Source organism: Pelobates fuscus, chromosome 9 (assembly GCF_036172605.1).
Source record: "Pelobates fuscus isolate aPelFus1 chromosome 9, aPelFus1.pri, whole genome shotgun sequence".
NCBI lineage: Eukaryota > Metazoa > Chordata > Amphibia > Anura > Pelobatidae > Pelobates > Pelobates fuscus.
In genome coordinates this window covers 67,527,693-67,551,851 of record NC_086325.1, presented here as the reverse complement: position 1 = coordinate 67,551,851, position 24,159 = coordinate 67,527,693, and the positions used below count along the sequence as shown (strand labels likewise).

Below are 24,159 nucleotides of genomic sequence, written 5' to 3'. Positions count from 1 at the left end.
TAAAACGTTTCTCTGCAGATAATTCTATTGATGATTGCCTCCCATGGATGTTGACTGAAATAGTAGAATACTTGAAGAGTCAACAGGTTTCTAGACCTGTAAAGGGATTTTAAACCAGAGATTTCACCCTCAGGTCCTCAAGGGTCACAATCATGAGGAACATAAACTACTAATGTGTTAACACATTTATCCAAAAAAACAGATGTAGTTGCAGCCCCTGAGGAGTAGAGATCTCTGTTGTAAACAACCCGTTACACAAAGATTTATTGCACTACGCACTCTATGCTATGGCCCCCAATGAACATGTAGGATGGTCTGATTACTTTTTATTTATTCCTTATGCATGTAGTAGGCCACGACCCGTCTCTGCTTTTAGTATATGGACTGTGAGATTGATATGTTTACTCTCCACCTTATTATGGAAATTAATTTTAAGGTACAATCACCAATCAATTACCCTCCTACACTTTATTGATTGTCAATTAACAGCGATCCCTATATTCTCCTCACAAAAAAACAATGCAGTATACAAAACAACTCTGTAAATGTAGTCTAATAATTTTTGAAATGGTTCCTATTTAAAAAAAAAAAAAAAAAATGTATTCTGTCCAATAACAAAATCACATTTACTCTAAAAACTGAGATATATGAAGGCATGACTGGGCCAAAGTTCTAAGAGGTGAATGAATATTCGGCCAGAACATTCCATTAGTTACTATGGCGATAACACTGCTATTAACACATTGCCCCTCCGTTAGCCCCTGAGTTCCTCTTCCGGATTGGCTGCTTATTTGTAATATCTTTCCATGATGATAACACATTTTATGGTTGTTAAATAAATCAGGGAAGAAGATTACGTCTATGACTTTAAATTCTTTTACATAATCAAGTTTGTATACGTTTGTCTAAATGTTACTAAATGTATCTTGAAAATACTGAAAGATAATACATCTCATGTACATAAAAGCTTACAATGCATATAGGTTGCTTTGTTAAATATTAACAAGTAATATAAAATATGTTTGCACCTGGTAGGTCCACTGTATGGGGGTACAAAATAATAAACTGTCTTCTGGCTAATGTGTCTAAGTATGGCATATTGTGAAAAATATAAATAGCCTAAAACTGCAATTTTAGAAAACAAATCCCAGTGTTTTGTATAGATTTACTTTATCAGAATAAAAATATATGTACTAATTATCAATGACATCTGATTGTATATAGCCCTTTTAGTGTCAATTACATATATGTCCTCTTAGGGTCAGAGTGTTGAGGACCGATCCTCCAACACTTGAAGGTCTGGATAATCTATTTAACCCTTCAGAGCTATCGCCTTTGTTAAGATGTACTTTTTATGATTAAGTGTGGAAAGAAAAAGACATTGTAACTATCACTCATACAAAGTGCTTGGCTCCTGCTTAATTACCAAATGCTTTTAGCAGACGGAAGAAATTGCCACAAGCATCCACCATATGCACCCCCTGACAGGTAAGGCATCAAGGCTATGTAATCATCTCAATAATGTAAAATGATATAGCACACTATTTACATTTTCTGTTCCAATAAAATGACATTTAAAACTGAATTAAAAAAAACAACAACAATTTTTACTGAATAAAAAAATACCAACATCGGTGTCCATAACCCATCCAAAAGGTGCATATAATATTCTGTTTGTTCAATATGTCAGGATTCTACATGTGAAATAAAGCTATTTAAAGGGCCAAACCTGATTGGCTGTAGCTGTTGCAGCGAAGGGCACGCTGGTGGCAGGTGTTGTTGCTGCAGACACAGTGGTGGGCGTAGCACCGTGCATCATGGAAACTTTCAGGAGGGAACCATGGAAGCGACATACAGGAGGGTGGAGGGTTAATGGTAACCATAGCAACATATGGTGGATTGAAGGAGCGTGGTAGGTTTTTACAGCAGCAAGCCATGTGACATCACCATGAAGGTTACACCGGGAGCAGCATGCAATCACATTGCAAAGCAAGACAGCGTTATCAAAAGAAAAGAAAAAACAAAAAGAGAAAAAAAGGGAAAAGCCAATTATAATTAAGGAAAACGAAAACATTTCAAACACAATACATTTATAAGCACAAAATGATGTGTGTTGCTCTATTGGGAGTGACCTTTTCCTCTTTCCATAAAATATGTTTATAACTATGCTTTTCTCATACAGAGCAGCGAAAAAGCATCTGGATAGGCTTAAGGGAGTATATTTAGGATATATTTCACTAGACGAAAGGTTGCCAGTTGTTTTATTTATGTAAGTATGTAGGAACATACGTGTTTGCCCTTATTTTTGTATCTTCCAAATAATTGTCAAAATATACATTTTCCTTCTTTATGTTATGTAGTTGAAAAGTAAATAGAAAATGAAAAAAAAAGTAACATTCATTTGATAACTTTAGATTGCTTTGAACATGGTTTGAAAAATAGCATTATATTTACCCAAGCATGAATTTACATGCACATGTGAATGAACACAAAGCCTGTGGTCATGAAATAACATAGCTGCACATTACTTCTCTACTTAACCTTGACTACTTTGTCTGAGAATAACATGCCATGTAACTTTTAATGGAGGTTGTTTTATCCTAAGCAGGGAACTTTCATATTTAAGTGTTAAAAAAGAGCAGGTGGTCTCACTGGCTGCAAATCACTCACTGCTTTTCACACTGAGTTACTTATTTTTACCTGAAATTGATAGTATGGTTCCTCAGCTATTTCCCCAGGTAAAGAAACTCTTCTATTGAGGTAGTTGCTTGACCTTCACCTTACTAACAGCTGCTGATAATTGGAGAGGACTGTCCACTTATACCGACAGTGCCCTCTCCCAGCTTGAACAGCTAATCAGCCAACAGTTTTTATCAGGTAATGTTACAATCATGTTAGATACGTATTGGTCTTATTCCGATTTGATAACAAAATCATATGAAAGGAACACTGTAAGCATCAGAGTTGTAAATATTCATCTAATAAATTTATCAGACAAAATAATTATGCCAGCTATCTTACAAGATGCTGATACATGTTCCACTTCCAAAAAAAACTCCAAACCTTTGTACTACAATCGGTAGCATATTCACTCATTAAAGCAGTATGCATAATGCAATAGAAGCTGCTTGACAGCTACCATTGGTTTGTGAGAATAGGGTCGTTAACATTTTTCATGAACAAGGTTATACAATGTCAGGCCTACCAGTGAGCTACACGTCTTATAAACCCCTGCTGTACAGAAATAATTTTGGCAATGATGGGACAAGGATCGGCTGAGCCACTTAACTCTCTAATGAGACAGAGAGGGGTACTTTTCCAAACCCTATTAACAGACTATTATTTACCTGAAGCAAGCCAGGTAAATTGTTAGTATATGACCCACCTAAGAGGTTTGCCTTGACGTGGCAGGTGGGCTTACACCTAATGGCCATTGGAGTTACTAAATCACCTCCATTTATTTAAATATGCTTTGGGATTTGGGAAGTGCGCAGGTAACACTTTTTATCTTTGGTTTTTATTGTATGTATTGGGGCTAATGTGTGCTATGGTCGTTGCTGTCATCCAGGAGTAGTGGGAGTTTGAGTGCAGGACTTATTTTTGTGTATTCAGGTTATGACAACCATGACGGTTGTCATGGGCCAGGCGGTCCTGGGGGGCCTGGACTTATCTTTTCATGTGACAACACTGAAGAAATGACACTCTGCTAGAATGTAAAGTAGTAAGTGTACAGCCTGTAAAACAGTGTAAATTTGCTGTCCCCTCAAAATAATCAACACACAGCCATTAATGTCTAAACCGTTGGCAACAAAAGTGAGTAAACCCCTAAGTGGAAATGTCCAAATTGGGCCCAATTCGCCATTTTCCCTCCCGGGTGTCATGTGACTCGTTAGTGTTACAAGGTCTCAGGTGTGAATGATGGAGCAGGTGTGTTACATTTGCTATGTGTCTTATATAGGTTTAAACATATTTCAATTCACCAGAAGAGAAACTAGACAGGGTCATTTTAGGCGAAACATTGATTTGGATTGTAAATTATGAAAAAATAAAGTGTTTAAAAAATGCAGAGAGAGAAATTATGTATACAATGTTGTTTTTGTTAAAGGGACACTATAGTCACCAGAACAACTACAGCATAATTTAGTTGTTCTGGAGAGCGTAGCGTGTTCCTGCAAGCATTTCAATGTAAACACTGCCTTTTCAGAGAAAATGCAGTGTTTACATTACAGCCTAGGAACACCTCTAGTGGCCACTCCTCAGACGGCCACTAAAGGTGCTTCCTGGGTCAGTGCTGCACACGTTCACCATCTCTATGGCCTGCATGGCTCCGCTCCCCACCCCACCTCCTTGGCTGAGATCATCAAGATTGACGATCTTAGCCACACCAATGCTTTGATATGGGAAAGCATTGCGATTGACTGAGATCATCCATTCTGATGATGCCAGCCTACGGGGGGCAGATCGAGGGCGGGGTCAGACGCTAGGAGCTCCGTATAGTGCTGGAAAAAGGTGAATAAATCACCTCTCACACTGGTAAAGTGAGCAGACCACCTAAGCGGTGGTTTTTGAACTATAGCGTCAGGAATACACGTTAGTGTTTCTGATACTATAGTGCCCCTTTAAGCAGAACTTGTTTTATGTCTTTTGAATTACCACGTAATTTTAAGGGTTATTTACTCAAGACGAGAATTGTTGGTTATTTCTAATTTAAGGCTAAAATAACTGAAATGGATAAAGTCTCCAAGTTAGCTTGGAGCCACAAATTCTTGGATGGAGAAAAGGGCAAGGCTTTCAAAGGAGTAGACAAGAGAGGTTTTTAGATATATCCCTAAAAAAAATAATATCATTAAATGCATGCAGGTTTTCATTGGAGATATATCTACTAAATAGTTATTTTTATTTATTTGAGCACTGAAGTGACCCTTAAAGGGACTCTATAGTCACCATATAAAAGCAAGAAAGACAGGTCCCCCAGCCTTCCTTCTTGCTTTTATATGAACTTTAATTTATAAAAAATAATTTTCGGAGAGTTTTTATATTCAAAACTTACCTCCGTTCCAGCGCCGAGCTCCCCGCTAGGCCGCGCCCCCTTTTTCGTCAAAATGACGAAATCGCGGGGCCCAATGGGACGGCTTCGCGCTGCACCAATCGCGTTCTTCATAGAGCGGCATTGAATGCCGCCCTATGAAGAACCAGAGCGCTTTACCGCGCATGTGCGCGGAATGCGCGTTCGCGAGCTGAGCTGTCTGACTGACAGCTCAGCTCGCTTTCTAAAATTATCAATAATAATTATCAATATAATTTAGGGCCCCCACCCGCCCTGTGCGGCGGGTGGGGGCCCTAAAATTATCAATGAGGGGTGGGACCTACTGTCCCCCCCCCCGGCCCCCACCCCTGTGCGGCGGGTGGGGGCCCTAAAATTATCAATGAGGGGGGGACCTACTGTCCCCCCCCGGCCCCCACCCCTGAGCGGCGGGTGGGGGCCCTACAATTATCAATAAGGGGGGGACCTACTGTCCCCCCCCGGCCCCAACCCCTGTGCGGCGGGTGGGGGCCCTAAAATTATCAATGAGGGGGGGGACCTACTGCCCCCCCCCCCCGGCCCCCACCCCTGAGCGGCGGGTGGGGGCCCTAAAATGATCAGTAAGGGGGGGGACCTACTGTCCCCCCCCGGCCCCCACCCCTGTGCGGCGGGTGGGGGCCCTAAAATGATCAATAAGGGGGGGGACCTACTGTCCCCCCCCGGCCCCCACCCCTGAGCGGCGGGTGGGGGCCCTAAAATGATCAATAAGGGGGGGGGACCTACTGTCCCCCGCCCGGCCCCCACCCCTGTGCGGCGGGTGGGGGCCCTAAAATGATCAATAAGGGGGGGACCTACTGTCCCCCCCCCCCCCGGCCCCCACCCCTGAGCGGCGGGTGGGGGCCCTAAAATGATCAATAAGGGGGGGGACCTACTGTCCCCCCCCAGCCCCCACCCCTGAGCGGCGGGTGGGGGCCCTAAAATGATCAGTAAGGGGGGGGGACCTACTGTCCCCCCCCCGGCCCCCACCCCTGAGCGGCGGGTGGGGGCCCTAAAATTATCAATAAGGGGGGGGGACCTATTGTCCCCCCCGGCCCCCACCCCTGAGCGGTGGGTGGGGGCCCTAAATACAAAGGGGGGGGACCCTAGTTAACCCTCCCCCCCCCCCCAAAAAAAAATATCTCCCTACCTACCCCCCTCACCCTAAAAATAATGAGGGGGGACCATTAACTAAAAACCTGTAAAAAAATGAGATAAAATCAACTTACCATTCGATGTTTTCTTTCTTCTAAAATCTTCTTTCTTCAGCCCCAAAAAAGGCCAAATAAAAATCCATAATAACCGACGCAATTAAAAAAAAAAAAAAAAAAAAACGAGCGCCAAAAAAAAAAATCCATTTTCACCCATGGAGGGCTCCGCACAGACTGAGCTCCGCAGGGCGGGGGAAGGCTTATAAAGCCTTGCCCCGCCCTGCAATTAGGCTAAGAACACTCTGATTGGTGGGTTTAAGCCAATCAGAGTGCTCTTTGTCATTTTACAAGCGTGGGAAAGTTCTTTGGAATTTTCCCACGCTTGTAAAATGACACAGAGCAATGTGATTGGATGGCTTGAAATCCATCCAATCACAGTGCTCTTTGTCATTTTACAAGCGTGGGAAAGTTCTTTGGAATTTTCCCACGCTTGTAAAATGACACAGAGCACTGTGATTGGATGGATTTCAAGCCATCCAATCACATTGCTCTGTGTCATTTTACAAGCGGGCAGTAGGTCCCCCCCCCTTATTGTGAATTTTAGGGCCCCCACCCGCCGCACAGGGGTGGGGGCCGGGGGGGACAGTAGGTCCCCCCCTATTGTGAATTTTAGGGCCCCCACCCACCGCTCAGGGGTGGGGGCCGGGGGGGGACAGTAGGTCCCCCCCGTATTGTGAATTTTAGGGCCCCCACCCACCGCTCAGGGGTGGGTGCCGGGGGGGGGGGCAGTAGGCCCCCCCCCTTATTGTGAATTTTAGGGCCCCCACCCGCCGCACAGGGGTGGGGGCCGGGGGGGGGGGGCAGTATGTCCCCCCCCTTATTTTTTATTTTAAGGCCCCCACCCACCGCACAGGGGTGGGGGCCGGGGGGGGACAATAGGTCCCCCCTTATTGATAATTTTAGTGCCCCCACCCGCCGCACAGGGGTGGGGGCCGGGGGGGCAGTATGTGCCACCCTTATTTTTAGGGCCCCCACTCACCGCTCAGGGGTGGGGGCCGGGGGGGAGGAGAGTAGGTCCGTCCCCCCCACCCCCCCCCTTCAACCACTATTGTGGCCGGACAGCATCCCTGTGGGTTCGGGCTTCAGCTGTCAGCTGAAGCCACGCCCACAGCAGTGCTGACAGGCTGTCAGCACACAAAGCGTGTTCACAGTGCTTTGTGTGCTGATAGCCCGTCTGATGCATTCACCCAGAATGCATCGGACGAGAGGCCTTTTTAGGGCCTCTGAACTCGGAAGTCCCTCTGGTGGCCGTCTGATTGACTGCAACAAGAGGTGTTCCAAGCTTCCAATGTAAACACTGCATTTTCTCAGAAAATACAGTGCTTACAAGAAAAAGGCTCCGGGTAGCTGTAGCACTCACCTAAACAACCTCATTAAGCTGAAGTTGTTCAGGTGACTATAGTGTCCCTTTAAAAAGGAACAGTCCGGACATCATACCCACTTCATTGGAATTAACCACTGATCACCTCAGTTGGTTACAATGTCAAGGGTGGTTTAACTCCAAAGTCCAGTGCAAGTGCCTGCCAGCTCTGACCAGCAACTTCCATTGCAGTCTGAGGCTTGAATCAGGAAGCCTCGAATTGGGAACCACTGAAAGTCTAAGAGCGTTAGCTGATACATATTTTTTTCACTCCGGTTTGTGAATAGGGAGCTACTAATAGGCTGAGAGAGATCAGTGAATCCCAGCCAGAGGCATTAAAACCCCATTAAGGCCTTAATTTAATAAGCTTTCCAAATGATTCAATACTGTCAGAAAAACATTCCAAATGATCGATCTACAGAAGTCACCATTAAAGTCTAACGGGATTTTTTGTGGATAAATAATTTGTAAAGCTTATTAAATTGAGGCCTATGAAAGAAAAGTGTAGATTAATATCCTTACTCATTACTCATATATATTTCAATTCTCCCTATATTTTTACCATTTTAGGTGCGTAGTGCTATCATCAAAGGGTTTCAATATATGGGAACACCCCAGGTTTGAATTAGAGTCTGACAATTCCGAATAACTATTGGATCTCCGAACAACTGAGATACCATTACATACATCCATTCCAATGATCTAATTGCTAGAGATTGGTATAGCTCCTTCGCCGATAAATAATCCCACTCTATGTCAAACGTTTGCTGCGTAACACTATTAAAACATTTAAGCCTTTCTTTTTGCTCCCATCCACCGTTTTACAAGATTATATTAAAGTGGCACTGTCACCCCCCCCCGATACTTTGTCTCTGTACTTCTCCTCCACCTGACTTTCTTTGACAAGGCAGAGTCTAAGTATCAATCCCTGTAGCCGTCATCAATAACGGCTGCAGGGACTTGGATGTGTCTTTGGAGGATCTCACAGTCTCAGGGGATCCCCAATAGACCGCAATGCTGTACTCTAGTATATGTGAGGGACAGATTCAGGTAGGTAATCTCAACTTTACGTGCCCCTCTCAGCCACTGGACCTTCAGTGGCGACATCATTGTCAAGGGACTTTAGGAATTGTCCCCAAGCAGAGGCAGTACTGCTTTAAACAGGGAGGCCTCATACGCTAGACTTTCAGGAAAGCATGGGTTATACAGTTATGAAATATTTCCATGTAAACTTCATACATAGCAGTTAGGATCCAGAGTATTTATGTAAGGGATGGGGAGAGGTTAAAGAAACCATTAATACAAATTATACAGTAACTCAATTTTTATTTAGTATCTATACTAATTCATTGATTAGATATTTATCATATACCTATATGTATACTCTATACATTCCAGTCGGAATCTGGAGTATTTATGCAAGGGTGGGTAATTAAGAGAAATATTATATTATTATTATAATTATATACATTAGATTATTATTTTATTATATACATTCATCCCATTAGTAATATTTTTGATAGATTCATTAAACAAAAAAAAAAACCACCTAAATTAAAAAATATATAATAATATTAATATTATTAGCATAAAAATTTAAATTACATGCTATGAGGTTTTTTTACACCATGGTACATTTTCAATGCCTGAAGTGTCATAAGAAACTAATGTATCTTTATGACTACTCTTGGCAAATATTGACAGGCAAAATAAGTAGGCTGCATTAAAGCAATTTGCTTTCAGATCAGGCTGTAGATTCTATAGGAGTGAAGATAAGTGCACTAATGGCTCGGCAATTGAAACCCTTACTCTTTGTGTAATCACCCAATGGAAATGGTCACATTGACATATTAATTAAATGGGGAATAAGTAGATGATGACTTGACCCCATGATGAAAGGCAAAGCAGTGTATACTTGTCATTATGAACCGCTAGCCACATATTAGCAAACTACACTAATTCTATAAATGTTACTTACATTAAGAATATTATAAAAGCCTTTGTTCCAGTACCACTCCCTCTCTGCCAGCTTCCTTAATAATTACTTTACTCCTCCACAGTTTGATGCAAAATAATTGCTCGCATTTAATGTCCTTACAAATGTTAATATTAGAGCTTGCAATCCTGCTCTAATTTTAAACACCCCAGCTCATCTCTGCTCAATGCAGAAAGCCCAGAGAATGCCACATGTGAGTGCAATATGTGTGACTTAGAAAAACAGTATAATTTTTACAAGTATACATTAAAATCTTTTAGCTGGCTAGTCGTACTGTTCTGCTACAAGGCTCCACCTGTCCTTTACCCTTCCTGACTTTTGCTTGTTACCATCTCCTGCTCCTACAACAATATGTTCTCATGATGTTCCCACTATTTGATACCTTTATTTGGCCCCAAGCGTTTCAGCACACATGCAAGGTAAACATGCTAGCACACAAAAAACATGACAACCCAAACTATTTGAATTGATCAACTATTCAAGCAATCTGAATAAGTCTCTGCAGACTTAATTTAGATTGTAGATTAATGATCCATGTCATCAGCTGTAGATGCTTGTTCCTCCTATTGTGCAATATCGTAAAAGGCTGGAAAATAAGAACTGCCCTACGCTACTGTTTAAAAAGCACACTGTGTACGTTTATAGACTGAAAGCAAAGTGCCAACACGTAATAATGTCACGGTATAAGGCGTCTTCTCATAGAAAATCATTTGTAACCAGTAATACAGCTACTAACATCAGTTGGAGAACATACAAAGAGAATAGAAAATCCTCTGTGACCAGGAATTACATATACAATTCCCAAATACGTCTGCTGACTTCATTGTGATGTGTAGCTGTGTCCCATAATGCTGCATTCAATTTTACAACTACTAACAAGACTAAGTAATAGCATTGAACAAATATAACACTATTCTAGTTTTGTAGGATTTCTCTATGAGATAGAGGAGATGTGCTGGGTATAGTAATGTGAGGTGATGATGCATAACCTTATATTTATTATACCCCTCCTACACAAGGAAGAAATAAGAAGTAATCTATTTGCGTCTCTTACCTGTGGGGATAAATGTAGGTTGTTGTAACTGCATATTAGCTAGAGCCTGTTGGTAGTGGAAAACGCTTGGGTTAAACATTGTAGTGGCCCCATTGCTTTTTTCAAGTGCTGGCCTCTTTGGTAAAGGTTGAAGTGCTCCAGGCTGAAGTGCCTGCAGAGATTCCATTAAAAGCAATTAGGAAAGCCCTGGCAATTAAACAGACAGGAACTGTATACAAGAATGTTATATCGCATATATACACACACACACAATCGACAGCACCTGGATTATTGTCCCAATGTAAGAAATCCAAGATCGACTGAAGTAAAATATAAACAAAATAAACATACAATCACAACATTAAGGAAAAAGGAGAAAAAATATACAGACTTGGTATTACAGCCTAAGTAATTTCAAATGTATCAAATACAACAAGATGCTGTGGGCAACAGGAGTTTTCTGACATGACAGTGTATAAATACCCTTTTAATTATTTATATTCATGGTTAGGTAAATTATTTGATGTACTGTTGGTGTGTACTACACATTGCCGTGGAATTTGGTAAATGATAATAAATGTGCTATTTAATAGATAAACATTTATTTATATGGTTGAGCATGGAGGAAAGTATGGCTAGGACTGGCAAAAATGAAATATGAATATGTTTGTCACGAAGCTGACACGAAAATGACTGTACATGATGATGGTATAGATTTGACTGAGAATAAGGAGATACAAATCTGACAGGGCAGGAAAGTGGTATGGGTATAATGGTGCAGGGAGGAGGTATGCATATGACTGGGCAGAAGGGTCGTATCATGGAGGAGGTGCACATGTTGCCGTGTTTGTGGTCAACATAGACTCAAGGTGGTGGAATGACACTGAAAGCTCTACAACTATTTGTTTGTCTTGTTTAGTAGGATACGCCCATCCACAAAAAGAGTATATGAAAAGACACTACACAAATTGGTTACTCACAGTCACCTTTACACAGTGAAAAGCCGGTGTTTGTTAAAATTAGCATCTATGCTCAAAAATAGTAATGTTTTACTACAGTAATACATTTGCTATTAACCTAAAGTGTCACATTCAATATGCCATCATATTTAGTTTTCTATACATTGTTAAGCATATTTTTCTAACTACTTTAGGGTAGGGTCAATAAAACCAGCAGTGTGGATCAATAAATATGAATATTATTCTGCATCTCTTCAGCCTTATTACGGACTGATTTAAAAGGAAAATATGTGGCCAACTGCCACAAAACTTCCTGTGCACGCCCCAACACCACAATCCCGCCAGCATTCCATATTCTTTTTATAGATACATGGTGCCCAACTCCAAAATAATAAATGCTTTTTTGAAAATGTGACAAATCTAGCAAAATGCCAACTGAAGGCGCCTGAGTACATATCCAACTTTCTGTAGGTGGAGATGGTGGCATGTGTCAAGGCAGTGCAATGGAGGACAATAACTTTATGAAGGGGAGGATTCAAAGTGAATAACGAATTTAAGAACACACTGAAAGCATAGCTGCGTTAGAGAATTATTCAATTACAGCTATTTTTACTTTAAATTTGAAAACCATTTTGAATTCACTTTGAATTCTCACATTAATGAATAACTCTGTTAACGTTCAGCCATTGCAGTGCCTTTACATGTAGATGGATGGCAATGTACACTTCACATAATCTATAATATTTCATTTAGACAGCATTCCAGCAAATTCATGATCACGGACCACCATGCATACTTTTTCTGTAGGGACTAATGTGTAGTTTAAACCCGGGCTTATCAATCTGTGGTACACGTGCAACCTGGGGTACATGCACCAAAAGCAAGGGGGACACCAAGAGCTGGCCGACTGGGCACCTTACCTGCCCCAGGAGGCAGTTGGCTGTGCGCTAAGGCAGAGTAAGCAACTGCATACCCGGACAGCAGGGACCAACGCTGTCCAAATACAGTGTTCGGACCCCAGGGAAAGGATGCAATCCAGTTCTCCCAAAAGTAGGGAGGTAGGGTGGACCTAAATAAAAATAATAAAATGTGTCAAATCAGTGAGTATGTGTGTCTGATTTAAATTTAAGATGAAAATAGCCAAACTGGAAAACTCCTCTCTATGAGTTTTACTTTTAGTGCAGCTACTCTGGCCTTAAAATTGAATTTTCACCTTAGTAAATAACCCTGCTTGTTACACACCTCACATCTGCATTTTTATACACTACCCAGTGGTGTATCTACCGCGAGACTGACAAGGCATTTGCCTTGTGCTGCACATTGAGGGGGGCGGCACCACCTTAGGGCCCCCCGAAGCTAGCATCTACCTTATGTGGGAGGTGAGCGGTGCGGAGCGGAATTTTAAATTGTGAGTGTGTGTGTGTCAGTGAGTGTTTCTGTTAGTGTGTGTGTCTGTTAGCGAGTGTGCTAGTGTGTGTCTGTTAGTGTTAGTGTGTGTCTGTTAGTGAATGTGTTAGTATGTGTGTGTCTGTTAGTGAGTGAGTGAGTGTGTGTGTCTGTTAGTGAGTGTTAATATGTGTGTTAGTGAGAGTTAGTGTGTCTGTTAGTGAGTGTGTGTGTTAGCGAGTGTGTGTCTGTCACTGAGAGTGAATATATGTCAGAGTGTGTATGTCAGTGAGAGTGTATACATGTTTGCCAGTGAGTGCGTATGTGTCTGTCAGTGTGTGTATGCGTGTCTGTCAGTGTATGTATGCGTGTTTCCGAGTGTGTCAGTGTGTGTATGCGTGTCTGTCAGTGAATGCGTATGTCTGTCAGTGTGTGTCTGTCACTCAATGTGTGTGTCTGACACTAAGTGCATATATGTCTGTCAGTGAGTGTTGTATATGTGTTTGTCAGTGTGTATCTGTCAGTGAGTGTGTATGCATTTCTGTTAGTGAGTGTGCATGTGTGTCTTGTCAGTGAGTGTGTATGTGTCTGTCGGTGAATGTGTGAGTCTAAGTTAGTGTATATGTGTGTCTGTTGGTGAATGTGAGTGTGTGTGTGTAACTGTGAATGAGTGAGTGTTTATTTCAGTGAAAGTGTGTGTTGGTTAAACAGTGTGTGTGACAATGACTGTGTATCTGTAAGTAAGTGTATGCCAGTGCATGCATCAGTGAGGGCGTGTGTCTGTCAGGAAGAGAAAATTGGAGGGGTGGGTTGTGCCTGAGTTTTGTCATGCCTAGGGCAGCACAAAACTAGAATACACCACTGACACTACCTGCTACCTTCTTGCAACTTTGGGGTTTATGAGTGGCGAGAAGCTTAGCATCAACTTGTAGTCCATAAGAGTTGGAAATAGTTTTCAGCTTAATCTATTTAGACATGTTTCCCAACTCAGATCTTTCAGCCTAGATGGAATGTGGAGGTTGGCAATTTATTTGAATTAATATTTAAACACACGCACATCATTGCAGCAATGTAAAATGCGGTGCAGCATAAACCACTGTCATTTGAATAGATCCTGTAGCCCACGACAAAAGTTGTTTTTGATACTTACATTAATAAACTGCTTAGGGATAAAAAAAAAAAAATTAATAATTTAAAAAAAAAAAAAAAGGATAACAATGTGATGCAAAGCTATATGCTACAGAAAAAGAAGGCAGAAAGGTCAAAAACATGCCAATAAATAAAGCAATGGAAAACATAAAAATAAACCAGTTTGCAGCCCATCGCTTTAAAATGGCCACCAGCCTCACATTATCCATTGTTTTGAAGGGAAGCTGCAGAAATATGCATAAACTCATGCAAGCTTGCCAGTTGTATTTTTCCAGTAGAACTGAATGTTTTACTCACATCCTGTTTCAAAGGTCACAGCTCCAATAAACTGATTATTGTCAGGAGGAATTATTCACCTATTCCCATGGGGAAAATTATGAGGGAATATGAAGCTCTCTTTTACGGTACTGAGCACTGGCATATTGAAACAGAATAATTATATTTTATCCACAATTCCCTAAATGTAGTCACGGGTGATGAGGCTTTTTTTTTCTTCATAAATGTCACTTACTATTAATAGGAGTAAGAAAAGTAGTTTACGAACCTTCTCACTCGCCTCAGGGATCTCTCCATAGTCTGCACCGCCTCTTTGGCTGAGATCATCAATCTTGACGATCTCAGCCAATCCAATATTTTCCAATAGGAACGCATTGGGAGGATAGTGCACAGTCGTCGCAACAAAACACTGCGCCAATAAAATGGTGTCTATGAGACCATCTGATTGAAATAGTACAGTTCAACTCCCTTATTTTGGCAAATGCACCTCTAGTGGCCGTCAGAGTGAGAGCCACTAGGAACCCTGCAATGTAAATATATCAGCAATGTTTTCAGGGACCTAGCACCCAGACCACTTAATTAAGATGAAGTCTTGGTACTTATAGTGTCCCTTTAAGATTTATCTTTGCTAAAGTTTTCCTACAACAATAAGAGAGAATAGCTGCCCTATTAGTATAGTGCCATTTCACAGCTGTATCATACAAACACCATTTATACTGGTGGGTTATACTTCAAGCTACAGTTAGGCTCTTGACATGCCTCTACTCATGCCAATGTCATTATAAACAAACCTTTTATAGCACATATATTAAACAGGGAGTCAATCCCACCCGAGGACTTTAGGCAAGGATGTTTGCATTCCTTCTGTTATTGCATCAAGGAAAACATCTCATCTCATATGGGCTGCTTACAAGTTGTTTCTTGAAAATCACAGCAGTTCATTGATATACTCAGGGTTACTCACTAAAGTGTGAACTGTCTGGAATTAAAGGTGAATTTCAAATTGTAGGCCAAAACAGCCAAAGTTAAAAAAAGTTTTCCAATTCATCTATTTTGGGTTAATATTTGAAATACACGAATTCCATACATTTCATACTTTAATACCCTGTCTTCTATTACCATATGCTGCAGCTACCTTTTTTGTGTTATATCTTAATTTTATCAAGGAAACACCTCAGTAATTACATGCTATCAGCCTGCAATGTATGTTTTTATTTTGTACGTTTAATATTCAATTTTAAATCACTCTCTAAAAAACAGAAAATGGTCGAATATAAAGTATGAAATGTTTTTTTTGTTGTTGACAATCTTTATTTATCATTTTTTATGTTTTCTTGTTTCCAAGATCACATGGGGGTACAGAAAAGAGTAAGGGGCGGGGGTCAAATTGGATAAAGTATGAAATGTTTTACACACCCAGGCTATACAGAACATTTGTAAAAGTATGCTTGTTTTTTTTCCCATTATAGTGTAGTTTTAAGTGTTATAAGATCAGTGCCATTATCACTACCAGACAGGGTAAAGTAAGAACGTAAGGCATGACCTTTGCGTGATGTAGAACTAATTAAAGGGAAACTCCAGTGCCAGGAAAACAATCCGTTTTCCTGGCACTGGAGGGTCCCTCTCCCTCCCACCTCCCAATCCCCGGTTACTGAAGGGGTGGAAACCCCTTCAGTCACTTACCTCAGGCAGCAACATGTCCCACGTCGCTGCCTGCTCCTCCCCCGCCGCTCCACCTTCTTCCTCCGTCGGCCGGTGGGCGAGACTGATCCCGCCCACCGGCCGAGGAGTCCCAAGGAGTCCCACAGCGTGAGGACGTCCAGCGACGCTCTAGCACAGATAATCTGTGCTATGATGCAGGAAGTTCCCTCTAGTAGCTGTCTAGTAGACAGCCACTAGGGGAGGACTTAACCCTGCAAGGTAATTATTGCAGTTTATAAAAAACTGCAATAATTACACTTGCAGGGTTAAGGGTAGTGGGAGTTGGCACCCAGACCACTCCAATGAGCAGAAGTGGTCTGGGTGCCTGGAGTGTCCCTTTAATCTCTACCAATCTATGAATAATGGAGGGAAAGTGAAAATTCTTAGCAATGAATATTTGCTGGTACAGAAAATGTATATATTTTTTTTTGTGATAACTATCCAGTTATTTAACACATATATAAACCCATAACACTATTGAACATCGCTTCAAAAAAATGGCTTTTTAAATTGAATGAAACAATTTTTAGCCGGCTGGCGGGTTAACTTGACACGGACATGGGCTGCAAACAATGAAGTGAACATAAATGTAAATGAACAGATATCCATGCACTTTGAAATGGTCACATGCAAAGCAAGAAGGTCAAAGTACCAGGTCAAGGGATGGCTTGAGGGGTCGCTTCAGTGATCTGACAGCTGGCTGAGTCTTAATTAGCAGGCAGGGAGCACATGATGGCAATGAACCAGAGGGGGTCAAGCGCAACAACAAAAAACAGCAAGCAGAGGTGCATCATAAGGAGAGCAACATTTTGTGAACAGGCGAAGAAAGGAGAAAAAAAAAAGAATGCATTATACAATACAGTAAGAGGCTGAACATGCACGCATAATGGTTTCTATAGTTAATTGAACTTAATATGACTAATGCAACTTCATAAACTCAAAAAGCAGCAAACATATCCTATTCAATATTCCTCTTTCTTAATTAACAATGCTGAAATGAGTTTCAAATAAGGTTTAGTCAATGGCTTCACCATACCAACCGATGTGAGACGTGGATGAAGTGCAACAGTGGCTGGAGTGCACTCTCTATTTTGTGGTATTCAATGGAGATATTTGGGAGTTGCAGTCTGCAGTGGCTACAGATTAGCAGGAGTGGCAGTCCAGATCACTGCATAGAGCATGCTGGGAAGAGCAGTCCACTTAAGTTGCTAGGAGTTGCAGTAGATAGTTGCCTGTTTCGGAACTTTGAGCATGGTTTTAACATTTTTTTCTTTAAACCCGTAATGTAAATCAATATATATGATTGCTGCTTTAAGAGATCACACAAGCAATACAGGATAATGAATAACTACAATTTTGCTGAACTAAAGCATGGTATATTTCTGTTATTGTAAAATGATGGATGATGGAGGCAACATGAGGGATGTACATGAAGGTCTTTATTTTCTGCTTTAGTCAAAACATTATTAAAAAATTATTAATTATTAAAAACTAAAATTATTAACAAAAGGAAGGACTCCTTTAGATTAAAGTGTTCTATTAATACAGGCATATTAGCAACTTTGCAAGTTGAACATTTTTTAATCATATCACTAGGAAGTCTCAGAATGAGCACACAGACATATTCAGAATTAATAAAAACAGTGATAATTCAAATACATCAAGGGGGAATAGTCACTTTTATTTTTAAATCCGAAAAGTTTTGAGGTGGATTTTTTTTTTAGTCCCCATACATGCTAAATTTCAAATGGTCCCCCATATACACTCACTTTCTCTAGACATAGTCAAGTAATAACTTGAGTCTGGAACACAACCACTGTGAGCTATGGAACCATAATTTCAGCGATCTTGAAAAAAATATATTAAAAGAGCACTATAGTGCCAGGAAAACATACCCATTTTCCTGGCACTATAGGGTTATTAGGTCTTCCCCTACCTCGTGGCACCCCCTCCCGCTGGGCTGAAGGGGATAAAACCCCTTCAGCCACTTCTAATCCAGCGCTGGGCTCCCTCAGCGCTGGTGACCTCTTCTCCCCCTGCCGATGTCAGCTCCCGAGTGGCACCAAATGCGCATGCGCGGACAGAGACGCGCGCGCATTTAATCCACCCTATAGAAAAGCAATACTCAATGATTTCCTATGGGGATCTGAACTCACGCTGCGTGAGTTCAATGCGATTTTCACACCGAGAATCGCGGAAACGGCCTCTAGTGGCTGTAAGGGAGACAGTCACTAGAGGCTGGATTAACCCTGAAATGTAAACATTGCAGTTTCTCTGAAACTGCTATGTCTTCAGCTGCAGGGTTGAAACTAGGGGGAGCTGAGGCGGTCATTGAGCTGAAGCGGTCTGGGTGCCAATAGTCATCCTTTAAGGTCTAATGAGAGTAGCTTGAAAATAAATATGTAAACTGATATGTGGGTAGTCATTCACATAATCATACACAATATGACAAATTATATATTGAGTTATATACACATATACATGCACACACACAATCTGATATATGATGTAGTGAGTTATACACACACATACATGCACACACTCAATCATAGACAATATGACATATGGTGTAGTGAGTTATACACACACATACATGCGGACACACACAATCATACACAATATGAAATATGATGTAGTGAGTTATATACACACATACATAATCATACACAATCTGACATATGATGTAGTGAGTTATATACACACATACATGCACACACACACACACACACACAATCATTCTGTGTCACACTATTCTTTCATATTCCTATATTTGAGTGTTTCAGTGTGCACTGTGTCTAACCACAGGACTGCTGCTGATCCCTGAGACTCTATGGGAGATATCTAAAAATATTGTTGATGAGACAGTGGGGGAAATCACAATGAAATCCAATACAGTTATGGAACCATGTGACTACTGAGGCTGTCCCAGATTGGCTGCTACTTTTGCTTGTTTTCAGTTTGGCTAATTTGGGCTTAAATTTGACATTTACAGCAATTCTCAATTTAGTAAATAACGCTGAAATGGGAATTTAAAGTAAATTTCATATTTTAGGTGAAAATAGCTGCAATGAAAACATAACTGAATTTCTCAGCTATGCTGACTTTAGTGAACTTTATTCAGCATCCCTGCAGGACTCTAATTCTCGTCTTTAACCCCTTAAGGACCAAACTTCTGGAATAAAAGGGAATCATGACGTGTCACACACGTCATGTGTCCTTAAGGGGTTAAGGAGACTGTGTACAACTAGATGACAAACATATTCTCACAAAGAAGCTTTATTAGAACATGCTCTTTAATACGGTTTATTTAGTATTTTAGTTACATCTTTAAATAAGTGTAGGTTTACCCATACTATAATGTGCAATTCAGGTCTTACTGTCCCAAAAGGGTTAAATGCAATTTAATTAACCCCCAGATACCTGAAGCAAATCTCCAGTTACAAAGGGTATGGCCTTACCATGGCAGCTGCGGCTGTTTGATTCACCTGGTGCTGGGCTGCTTTGATTTTGGCTTGCAGGTGTGCAGGGGGATGAAAGTACTTGCATTTCTCCCTAGAGCAACGGCCCTTGATGTAATCCATACACACAGTTACAGTGTTCTCATTTGTGTCGATCATGGCAATATCTATTGGGTGGGCATAGCGGCAATCATTCTCACCACGGGTGCAGTTCCCACGCTGGAACTCTCTGCAAACCTTAAATAGATAACATTAAAAATTGTCACCTTCTGACAGAAGCATCAAAATCAAGCCTTTAATTGTGACAGATTCACAAATAATTTGCCTTCTGAAGACATCTGCTTTTCTATTTTTTTTTTATTGCAATATATGCAACCAAGTTACTTCCTCATTTGACAGAACCTAGCTTACAAACATTTTAACCCCTTACCTTTTTTAGAACGTCCCATGCTCTTCTCCACTGAGTGGGTTTTAACACTGTTGAGATGCTAAAGATTTAGAGTAAGCTGGTTAAATCACTGCTCACATCAGGGAGCCCCTAGTATCAATCCATACCTGGGACTTCCCTCTGTCAGCTGGCGCAATTTTTAGTGGCTGTATGCAATCAAATTGAGCGCTTTACAGGTATTTAAATGGGTATTTAAATCCCCGTAAATAGCAATGCAGTTTAAGCAGGGTTAATTCCCTGCTCATACCAGGAGACCCAGGTATGGATAGATACTGTAGCTAGCCTCTGTCATCTGGGGCTAATTTTAAGTGGCCCAAGACTGACCGGTGTGCTGTATGCAGCGCTGAAAGTAAGAGCTGCATACAGCTCTTTCAGAATGCTGCAGCAGAGCAATTGTGCAGTGTGATAATTCTATGGCTGCTGAAGGGAGACGCCCATGGCCTAAGCAGTCCCAGCAAGTCCCCACACTGATTGTAATCGATTTTGAAAACCCCTTTTTTGTCCTTTAAAAATCCTAAGATAATATGGATGGGACACAAAGACAAAACCTTAACCTAAAGTGGAACAAATTAAGAGCAAATTCTAGGTTTTGTTTTGGTTCATATCTGAACAATTATCTCCATTAAAGGGTTAATGCTATGTACACTATATAAACAAATTAAAATACACTTATAAACGAAATAACATTTTAAAAAGGGTCAGAAAACACATTTTACAGCAAATTATAAATATTATTTCATGTGACAAATTTAGAAAATAGGAAACGTGGACAGCCATTTGAAAAGTGGAGCAGTTCCCATAGAAAAATAGCATGCTCGTGCCGATTGCTCCACAGTAAGAATTTTGCTCCAGGATTACTGCATATATATTGGGCAGAATTATTGTTTTCCCATAGACTTCAATATGGGAAAGAGAGCAAAGAGAGAATATAATAGCACCATTGCTGTGTTGCTGGTTCTCTAGAAAAAGCTAAAAGGAAGCAAGGTGTTAAATGATTCTATTCAAGTGTTATGACAACTTTTTTGGCATAGAAAGCTAAGCACATTATTAGCTGTACATATATTATAATTAATGGAAACAAAGGCACAAAACACTAAAAATCAATGGAATGGAATCTCCTCCTTTAAGAAGAGGCTTTGCTTACAAGCACATGAACTGGTTAGTAGCACTGTAGATATTATTTAAAGTTGAGCTCACATTGCCCGTCTTATTGCATTTTACTGAGCTGTAGGTCTCATTGGATTTATGTGCCCAGATAGCACAGGTGTTTCTTTATTTACATACACAAGTCTCAGGTGAGCCCTTGTAAGGATCTGAAATGTAGTAAATAGTTGAGATGCTTCAATGTGTAAGCTTGCTGATTACTTCCTGCAGGTCACATTGCTTTCCTATTGGATCTACTGTATAATTTACCTTGCCTTGTTCACTCACATACCTCCAGTTTGTCTGTGCGCACTAATTTCTGGCCCCCAGAGCCCCCAGGTACTGTAACACCTGGGTTTCCAGAAACCAGGACAGGAGTATTTGGTAGAAGCTCTGCCGGAACCAAGCCCATACCTGGAGAGACATGGCTCAGGTATGGGCTGAAAGCCATTGATGGACTTGTTGCAAGAGACGGGGTCACGGAGAATGTGGTCTGTAGAGCATAAACAAAACGTTATTATTTCTTATAATACCTGCACCAGGACTAGGCAATAGGCAGTTATATTTCTGGTTGAACTCCCAAAACTCCCATGATCCTTTGTTAGCTTTGAGGACTTGGAATTCAACAGCCGCTAGGGACTTAAAACTTGGCTAACTTTAATGAAGGAGTTATACCATAAATACCAAAACTATCCTGACCGACCAATTAAATATTGCAATACTACAAGATGTATCTGGATAGGATGATGCCACTTTTCAATATATATTTATTAATTATTGTCAAACATAATAATATATATATTTATGAAAGCTGTAATCTTGAAGTAATCTGCTGAAAGAGATCATAGGAGAGAAAAAAAAAGATCAGTGTATCTAAAAAAAATGAAATAAATTTTGATAGATGTTACTTTAAAATAATATTACATATAATTAAATAATTTCCTTCATTTGTCAATGTGCATCAAAATGTCTGTGCTTTTCACATTACTAATATCTACCGTTTCCTCTAAAGCTATTTCACTTTTTACTACCCGGTGATGATTCATTGCATAGAAAATAAAGTATGTCTACATCTAGTTGAAAATTCTTGTTAAAGCAATTTCCATAAGCAGTAGGTCATTAAGGATCTGATTGGTAGCATATGCTGCTGGCTGGTCAGCCAGACATATATCCGTACCAGTTTATAAACATGTCCTTTTTTTTTTTTCTTTTCACAGTGCAGTTTGGCATTCTTTTGTACTGATGTGTGAAATATGTTTCCAAAACAAAAATCTTTTATAGACAAGTCAATAGATAAAAGCAAACTGGTTTTGCAATACTGCAAAATTTCAGGGCTCACAAAGCATATGGTATACTTTTCAATGTACATTCCATTGGTAGAACAAAATACATTGAAATAGGACAAGTAAGTTCTATGGCTAAAAACAGTGCTACCTCAAGATTTGTCCCACTAGCATAGTCCGAAGATCGCCCTAAGTCAGTGATGTGTAGAATGCATGTAGCAGTGATGACTAGATTCCAATGATGCCAGGACAGGCTTTAAATTCACAGAGCATCATGGGAAGCACAATTCATAAATATCTAGGGTGCCATTTTTAGCCACTGGCTTACATCTACAATGTAATCAAAACAAGCACTCATGTGCTCTTTACTACTGCCATTTCCTTACGAATGAAGCCTATAAGAGGCTAAAGTGATCATTTGGTTAGGGGCGTCACTCATGGACCAAGCTATGATGATTGTCTGCTCTCTGTTGCTTTTTATTTGTTTGTTTTTTCCACATTTGTAAATACTAGAAATATGTTTCCAGTCCAAGTAATTTGTTTGAATGGAACTTCCTGTTATTTGTATTATGTTTACTTATCTTATATCAAGTTTGTGAGGCCAGAAAAACAAAATTAAAGGGACACCAAAACATCTTTAGCTTAATAATGCAGTTATGATGTAGATCATGCCCTGCATTTTCACTTTTCAATTCTCTGCCATTTAAGACTTAAAGGGACACTATAGTCACCCAGACCACTTCAGCTCAATGAAGTGGTCTGGGTGCCAGGTCCCTCAGGTTTTAACCCTTCACATGTAAACATAACAGTTTCAGAGAAACTGCTATGTTTACATTTGGGGTTAATCCAGCCTCTAGTGGCTGTCTTCTGGACAGCCACTAGAGGCGCATCTACAACGCTGGAAGCGAATTTCGCATCCATCGCGCAGAGCGTCCATGGGAAAGCATTGAGAAATGCTTTCCTATGGACACATTGAATGCACGCGCGGCACTTGCCAGGCATGCGCATTCGGCTCCAGTGACGTCGGACGGGGAGGAGAGGTCACCAGCGCCGAGGGAGCTTGGCGCTGGATAATGGTAAGTGGCTGAAGAGGTTTTAACCCCTTCAGCGCCACGGGAGGGGGCACCCTCAGGGCACTATAGTGTCAGGAAAACCGCTTTGTTTTCCTGACACTATAGTGATCCTTTAAATCACATTTGTTTCTGTCCATGCAGCCCTAGACATACCATTGACTTACACAGCCTGCATGGAAAAAGGTTTCATTTTCAACCAGATGTTAACTTGCTTTAGAGGTTTTTATTTCATATTCTATACATTTAACTTTAAATAACACACAGGAAGTTCAAAGGCTGTTAACTTAAAAGGAGATAAGGCATTCCAAACTTAACAGAATGTGCAATAAAGGAAGTGTAAACATTAGATTTCTCTTTATGGGAGTGTTTAGAAAGGTTGAGTAAGTCACATGCAGGGAGGTGTGTCTAATCCTGTATAAACAATATGACTTAATTCATAAAGTCACCAAAGAAAACTAGAGGAACCAGCGGGAAAATTCCATTATTGTCTCTTCCCTATTTACATCTTATTTAATTCAGTGGTGATGTGACAGCTTTTTTTGTCTGTATGATTGGTCACTTAAAATAACAAATAAATTAAAAAACTTTGGGTTGAATACCATTGATGAATTTACCATTCAGGAG

General features: G+C 40.6%; 1 protein-coding gene across 3 annotated transcripts in view; it reads right to left on the bottom strand.

The window, feature by feature from the left end:
- MBNL3 (muscleblind like splicing regulator 3) overlaps nucleotides 1-24,159 on the bottom strand; it is a 55,868-nt gene that overhangs the window by 5,708 nt on the left and 26,001 nt on the right. For 2 of the 3 annotated variants that reach the window (XM_063432047.1, XM_063432049.1), the window contains exons 3-6: nucleotides 21,472-21,672; nucleotides 19,589-19,825; nucleotides 10,681-10,831; nucleotides 1,730-1,824 (exon numbers count right to left, since the gene is read on the bottom strand). In XM_063432047.1, the coding sequence (XP_063288117.1) occupies nucleotides 1,730-1,824; nucleotides 10,681-10,831; nucleotides 19,589-19,825; nucleotides 21,472-21,672 (684 nt within the window). The remainder of the gene's footprint in view (nucleotides 1-1,729; nucleotides 1,825-10,680; nucleotides 10,832-19,588; nucleotides 19,826-21,471; nucleotides 21,673-24,159) is intronic. The other variant, XM_063432048.1, reaches the window with a different exon arrangement.